Source organism: Egretta garzetta, unplaced genomic scaffold (genome assembly GCF_000687185.1).
Source record: "Egretta garzetta isolate BGI_Z169 unplaced genomic scaffold, ASM68718v1 scaffold27, whole genome shotgun sequence".
Classification (NCBI taxonomy): Eukaryota; Metazoa; Chordata; class Aves; order Pelecaniformes; family Ardeidae; genus Egretta; species Egretta garzetta.
This window is the reverse complement of record NW_009260400.1, coordinates 3,093,299-3,100,814: the sequence shown is the minus strand read 5'-3', so window position 1 is coordinate 3,100,814 and position 7,516 is coordinate 3,093,299. Positions and strand designations below refer to the sequence as shown.

General features: G+C 55.9%; 1 protein-coding gene across 3 annotated transcripts in view; it reads left to right on the top strand.

The window, feature by feature from the left end:
* The window catches only part of CPNE2 (copine 2), a 63,899-nt gene that overhangs the window by 11,987 nt on the left and 44,396 nt on the right, over window positions 1-7,516 (top strand). For 2 of the 3 annotated variants that reach the window (XM_035898745.1, XM_009643284.2), the window contains exon 2: window positions 6,166-6,362. The exons of the other annotated variant lie outside the window; for it this stretch is intronic. In XM_035898745.1, coding sequence (XP_035754638.1) covers window positions 6,195-6,362 — 168 coding nt within the window. In that variant the 5' untranslated portion in view covers window positions 6,166-6,194. The remainder of the gene's footprint in view (window positions 1-6,165; window positions 6,363-7,516) is intronic. 3 annotated transcript variants of the gene reach the window in all.

The following is a 7,516-nucleotide window of genomic DNA, read 5'->3' as shown; positions in this document are numbered from 1 at the left end:
CAGTGGCTGGCGGGGGGAGCGGCAGCAGGGTGCTGTGTCCCTGACTAATTGCACGTGTGTTGGGAAGGTAACGAGGCTGGCATTAGGACCAGGTGCAGGCTGGTGAATCCACTGTGTTGCCTAGGTGAGACTGAAAAACATTTTTGCTTTGCACAACCGTTCTGATGGTGGCTGTTTGTTGACAGGAGGGAGGAAGGCGGCCGGTGCGGGTTTTGGCAGCGTGGGGAGCTGCGCCCGGCATCCGCCACGGCACAGCCCAGCTTTTCCTGGCATCTCCAGCTCCACGTGTGCTGTGTTTCAGCTTGGCTGCTGCTCTGGGCAACCGGTTTCCATGTCCTCCCGCTCCTCTCCTTTGCTTCAGTCGTCTGACACCCTGTTTTCACCGGCTCCTCATCCTCCCTCGGGTACCGCTGCTCCTGCTGCGTCTCCGCTGCCCGTAAGCTCAGATAGGTGCTTTATAGGGACCCAAATCTACCCAGACTGGGTACTCATCTGTCTCAGTTTCTCCTTCCAGAAAGGAGACTGGCTTCTGCATCTGCCGTTGGCTGTAGCGGGGCAGCCCGAGGGGGTCAGCTGAGTCACTGGTGATTTCTGTGGGGTACTCCAGAAATTAGGGATCGTCCTGGGGACGGGGAGGGACATCCCCGGGAGGGATCCAGAGGGACGCTGCATGGTTTCACTGGTGGATATCAGTACTTCTGGGGCCGTTTCAAATACGCCTGGCATTCCCTGTGAAAATAAATCTGGTTTCTTTAAGGAGAGGAGAAGCTTGAAAGCACTATTAGCATTAATAAAAGCTCCCCAATGTTTCACTTAAAGCACAACTTTATTTTTTTTCCTCTCTGTTTTTTTCCTGTCGATGCTTAAAATGGGGCCTTGGGGTGGCCCGAGCAGCTGCTTCTCGCTGGGCTTCTCTTCTGTGGAGGGGAGGGGAGGGGAACGTAACGGGGCAGAAGTTAGTTTGCAAAACAGGTAACGCCTCCCCCTCCTCCCCTTTCCGATAAAAGGGGAAGAAAGGATCCCAGGGCTCCCAGCCAGCCCTTCTGCATGTGCTTTGGGGATCTGCTTAGAGATGGGGGGTATGGGGGGAGGAGGAGGACACCTGTGTGCGTTGCTCTGGGGCTCCCAGACGTTCATCTCAGATGTTCTGGGCGGCCCCAGGGCTCATGTGTGCCCCCAGCCAGCAGAGCCCCTTGCTGTGGGGTGACATGGACACGGAGCAGCTTGGAGGTGGACAAGTCATGGAGGAAACAGCACTTGAAGGTTGCGAAGCACAAAGATGCATCCAGCTCAGGAGATCCTGGAGGCTGGAGCCCAGAAAGGATTTGGGGACCATGTCCCTCCACACTGGTCCTGCTCTTGTGACACCTCCTCAGGCATTAACTGTGGATGATGGCAGGCGGGACCACGAGGCAACCACCTTCGTGCTTGTCCCTGAGACCTGTCATCGGTAGCCTGGACACGTTTCAGCGGGAGAATCGCACATCCACCTGATCCGCGTGAAGCTGGCAGCCGGGAGAATATTTGGCCGCAGGTGTCAAGCAAGTCGCAGGACATTGTTCAGGGCAGTGCATGCGGGCAGAGGAGAACAAAAAAAGGAGGAGAGACTGGAACACAGATGATGGTGAGCCAGCTCTTTCAGTGCCAGCTCAAATCCACACCCCCACTGCCCCAATTGAAAGCATTTGCTGGGGGGTTAAAATGCTGCCGGCTCACCAAAGCCTGGTGGTGCTGCAGATGGGCAGAGAGACCAAGCCCCCGGCTGGCCCCGGGGGGTGCTGGCTCTGTGCGGGCACAGCGGGGGCAGAGGTGGCTGGGGCTCCCGCAGCCGCTGCCCAGGGCAGGGTGGTGTGCGTGGCTGAGCAACGGTGGCACCTATGGCTGTGGCTGTGCCCTGGTGGCATTGCCAACTTCTGGCCCCCCCGCCTCTCTGAGCATTACCCCTGCCGTGGGGTCTGGGAACCAACCTAGCTGGGAAAATGACTTTTTCATTGAATGAATTACTTTTTAGCTGAATCGGGACGGTTACTCTCCTCGGGCTTTTGTACCAGGAGTGGAGCTGGGGGGAAGGAGTAGCCTGAGCCGTGATTCGGGAGAGCTGCCCGTCCGGCTGGCATCTCTGTCCCTGGTGGGCTGGCTGGACTGGCAGCTCCTTGGTGGAAAAATCTTTACTGGGATAGTGGTGGAAGGGGTAGCAGCACCGTCCCACTGCCTCTTGCCTTCCTGGAGAAGGGCAACCACGGGATTTGGTGCTGGGCACCCGTGAGGTGGCATCAAGGTCTCCAGGCTGGCCCCCGGGGAAGAGGCCACTGTCCCAGTCCCCGATTCTGTGTGCCTAGGCGGGGAGCGTGTCCGTGCAGGGGACACCAGCCCCACCAGGTCTCTGCCCTCGCTGGTCCTGGCTGGTGTTGGCCACCTCTCCTCTTCCCCGTGCCCATTTTGACCATGTGCCATCGGGAGCACGGCCGGCTGAGTGCAGGGGCTGGAGCACGGGCGATGCACAGTGTGCTGGGAGGATGCTCTGGTGCTTGCCAGCCCTGGGAAAAAGCTTTTTCCACTGAGTCATTTGCTGCCTCTGCTTTATGTGAGATGGCGCCGAGATTTGGGGGAAGGGGAGATGGAAAAACCCAGCCCAGATCTCCCTGCTCCGGCAGGAGCAGGTCTGTGCCAGCACAGCTGCCCCGTCTTTGCTTTTTGGAGGGAGTGGCAGACAGACAGAAAAATAAATAGCACAGGCCTGGCTATTTTGAGATGCCGATTGCATGATCTGTGCATGTGGTGGTTCGACCCTGGCTGGGTGCCAGGCACTCACCAGAGCCGCTTGCTTGCTCCCCTCTTCAGCGGGACGGGAGAGAATGAGGCGGAAAAGAAAGAAAACTCACAGGCCAGGATAAAGGCGGTTTGATAAAAAAAAACCAAAAGCAAAGGCCTCACGTGGTAGCAAAAGGAAAACAAGATTTTATTCTCTACTTCCCATTAGCAGGCGCCGTCCAGCCACTTCCCGGGAAGCTGGGCTTCAGTGGGCAGAGCTGCTGCTCTGGGAAGACAAAATGTCATAAAAAGACAAATGCCCCCCACCTTCCTCCTTTTCCCTTAGCTTTTACATCTGAGCCGATGTCACATGGTGTGGAACATCCCTTGGGTCAGGGGTCTTGGCTACGTCCCAGCCCAAGACCTTGCCCCCTCCCAGCCCACTGGTGGTGGGGGAACGTTGGAGACCCAGCCTGGATGCTGTGAGCACTGCTCAGCAGTGGCCACAACACCCGTGTGTGATCAGCCCCTTTCTACACACCGATAGGAAGCACAGCACCGTGCAGCCCGACCCAATACAGTGCATTAAAGGGAAAAAAAAAAAAAAAAATCTTGGTTTTAGCTACAGCCAGGTTTGAGAGGAGCAGAGGCAGCTCCAGCGGGGACGGGCATTTCACAGGCATCACCCCCATGGCCACCGGGGCTTTGCAGTGGCTGAGCCGGGAGGACTTTTGCTTCTGCTTGTGTTTCTCCTTGCAGTCGCGGTCGATGGACCACTGCCCACACGTGCCGTGGGGGGCGACGGCGTGGGACACGCTTAGCCCAGGAGAGGGGGGACCGTGGTCAGGGAAGGGCCGTGGGTGCTGTTTGGGTGATATATGCACAGCTGAGGCTGGGGGTTTCCTTCCCCTGGAGATGTTTCTGGGTTCCTATGGAGCTGCAGGGGCTGCAGTGCCCTTGCCCCCAGCAGTGGGCTGCAGGGAAGAGCTGGCGCTTGCCCTTGGGGTTAAAGCCAGGCTTGTTTGGGGTGACTTAGTGCCAAGCAGGGATCTTGGCAGGTAGGAGAGGAGGGCTGAGAGCCTTGGAAGCAGGAGCCGTTTTTCCGCTCCATATTCATCTCTGCTGGGGCTGGGTGCTCCGGGGGGTGGGCGGTGAGCCCGGAGCTCCCTCTCCCAAAGCCAGGTAGGGGCTGGGATCACCCCATCCCAGGGGTGATCACCCCCACCCCTCTCCCCCCCCCCGCTGGGAGGCTTTGCTGCGAGGGAGGGGAGCAGCAGCACAGCTCCCAGTGCCGCAAGCGCTGGTAAATGCTTGCGCCAGGGCAAACCAAATATGAATGGGGGTTACCATGCCAAACAGCAGCAGATGGCTTATTGAGATGGGGGAAGGTGATGACTGGGCTTTCCAATAAAGTGGAAAAAGAGGGGCTACGGCAAAAGATACTGAAGCAGCTGCTGAGGAGAGCGCACTCTCCAACAGCCACCCCAGCTGCCAGGGTTTGTGAGTATAACTTACTCTGAAAATCCTTTTTTTCCCCTCTTTTTTTTCCCCCTTTCTTCTTCTTTGTGCAAGATCTTTGATGGTTTCTGCTGAGTGAACTTCACATCAGACAGCAAAATTGTCACGCGGGGTGGGGTTTTGCACTAGTGATGGTATAAAACCCATTTATCTCTGCAAAATTGTGCTGTTAGTGGCCTTTTGGTCAGCTCTCCTTATAACCAGGGGGGTTAGCAGGGCCCTGGAAATCGCCCCGTGTGCCGGGTTGCACGGTGGTTGTCACATTTGCCTTGCTCTTCTGTGAGCTAACTCCGCTTTCTAATTGCTGCCGGGGACACTGCTTTCTGCTGGCCTGGGTGCAGGTAGGGCTGAGCCAGGGCTGGAGCTGCCTCCACCCCACACATCCTCACAGTCTCACCCCTTTCCGTGTGATGATTTGGGGGGGGGCAAAGTTCAAGTTTGGCCTTCGTACCTTAGGTCCGTGGTCCATGGCTTGGGACCAGAGAGACGACAACTGGTTTTCGTGCTGAAAGATGGTGTGGAAGTGTAGCTCCTCCCCACAAAAATACCCAACGTGCTAGAGGTTGGGGACCCCAGCCCTCCCTCTGTGGGGGTGGGGGGAGGGGGTAAGCAGAAGGTGTTACATTTCCTTGAAAATCTGCTCTTTATGGATTAAAACCAAGGCAGGTTGTAGATGCTCTGCTGGGCTCTGGACGTCTGCCTGGTGTGGTGGCCTGTCGTGGTTTAACCCGGCTGGCAACTCAGCACCACGCAGCCGCTCGCTCACTCCCCCCTCCCTCAGTGGGATGGGGGAGAGAATCGGAAAGAAAATAAAAGGTTAGAGCCGAGGGCTGAGATAAAGACAGTTTAATAAGAGAAAATAATAATAATAGTAATAATGAGAATGATAACAGAATATACAGAATATACAAAACGAATGAGGCACAAGGCAATTGCTCACCCCCCACCGACCAATGCCCAGCCCGTCCTGAGCCACGAGCAGTCCCCGAGCCGTGAGCAGTCTCCCCGCGACCGACCGACCGAAATTAACCCCCCCCCAAGCATGATGTTATATGGTATGGAATAGCTCTTTGGTCAGTTTGGGTTAGCTGTGCTAGCTGTGCTGTACTCCCAGCTTGTTATGCACCTGGCCGAGCAGGAGAAGCTCAAAAAGTCCTTGAGTAGTCTGAGCACTACTTGGCAACAGCTGAAAACATCAGTGTGTTATCAACATTCTTCTAGTACTAAATCCAAAACACAGCACTATGCTAGCTACTATGAAAAAAATTAGCTCTATCCCAGCCGAAACCAGGACAGGAATTTAATAAGAAGACAGGACAGCCTGTGCTGGTCACATGAAGGGCATGGCCAGGCTAGTGTACTGACCAGCCAACTATCTACATGCAAGTGGCCAATTTCATCCCCTTATTCCTGTATTTCCCCACTCTTGTTTCTTCACTACCCCCCGAGCATGACGTTATATGGTATGGAATAGCCCTTTGGTCAGTTTGGGTTAGCTGTCCTAGCTGTGCTCCCTCCCAGCTTGTTATGCACCTGGGCGAGCAGGAGAAGCTCAAAAAGTCCTTGAGTAGTCTGAGCACTACTTGGCAACAGCTGAAAACATCAGTGTGTTATCAACATTCTTGTAGTACTGAATCCAAAACACAGCACTATGCTAGCTACTGTGAAGAAAATTAACTCTATCCCAGCCAAAACCAGGACATGGCCACATGGGGAAGGCGACCGGGCTGGGAAGATGCTTTGGAGCCAGGGAAGCCTCATAACTTATTGAGCATGGCGTGGAGCAGGAGGCTCCAGATGTGTCCCCTCTGCCCGGGTCCAACCCAATGGCAGCGATGGGGCATTTTCTGCGTCTGTGCTTGCGCTGAGGTTCCTCTCTGTTCTCGTGTCCCACAGCCTGCCTGGAGCTGCTGCCACTGGGGTCCATGGCGTACACCGTGACTCCCACGCCAGCTGGGCCCATTGGCTCCCAGTACTGTGTCTGCAAAGTTGAGTTGTCTGTTTGCGGCCAAAACCTTCTGGACAGGGATGTCACTTCCAAATCGGACCCCTTCTGCGTCCTCTTCATGGAAGTCAACGGGAAATGGGTGGAGGTAAGTCCTGAAGCTGCGTGGATTTCCACTTCCTTGTGGTTTGCCCCTGTGGGTGTCTCTTCCCTCTGTGCTCTGCCACAGGGCTGGTCCTCGTTGTCCCCGAGTGGAGGTGGAGGCTCTGCTGGTCTTCCTGAGGCTGTGCGCATGGTGCCAGCGTGTCAATCATTCTGTGTTCCACAACCAGTCCTTTCCCTGTTGGTGCTTTCTGCTTTGTGCTGGGGCTCAGATTTAACTGCCATCTCAAAATGCCAACCATGCAAGGCATGTGGCAGGGGTGAAAAGATCTTGCCACCATCACAGTGGTCCTAGCTCCTTCTCCATCTGCTGTAAGCTGGGGATGCTTCAGATTTGGATGCCTGAAGTGCTGACCCCGTGTGACAGTTTGATGTTGTGAGGTCCCACTCGCAGTGGAGTGTGAGACAACCTGGTTCTTGGGTCATGTAGGAATCTGGTCTTCAGGTTTCCCTTGAAGAGTGGCTCTTTCTAGGGCCCCAGAGTGTGCGGGATCAGGGTCTGGCAGGTCAGTCCAAGGGAAAATGCTGCCCAGGGCAGCTCGGGCTCTCAACTCCTGTGGCCTCCTCCAAGAACTATGTCAAGGTCAACAGTCTCTAAGCTGGGCATTCCCTGGGCATGTGAGCAGTGAGGGCAGGACACGGGACACGCAAAGAGATTGCTGGGTGTGCGGGGTGGTCAGATCGGTTCAGCTGCAACCAGCTGACCCATCCTGAGTGAACTCTGCAAATGTTGGTCTTCCCCCTTTACCAGTAATCTCATAAATACGTGCTTCCGCTGCCCTGTTCGATGCCAGGGGGCCCTGGGTAGAAACTGAAGGGGACCTTGTTGCTTCAGAGGCCAGGTCCTTATAAATGGAAAATGTAATTCCTACAGGGAGAGGGGATTGGAGGGATCATGACACAGCAGGATCGAGGGCACCCTCAGCAGGTTTGCAGATGACCCCAAGCTGAGCGGTGTGGCTGACATGCCAGAAGGACAGAATGGCATCCAGAGGGACCAGGGCAAGCTGGAGAGGTGGGGTCATGTGAACCTCATGAGGTTCAACGAGGCCAAGTGCAAGGTCCTGCTCCTGGGTGGGGGCAACCCCCGATATCCATCCAGGCTGGGGGATGAAGGGGTGGGGCGCAGCCCTGGCGAGC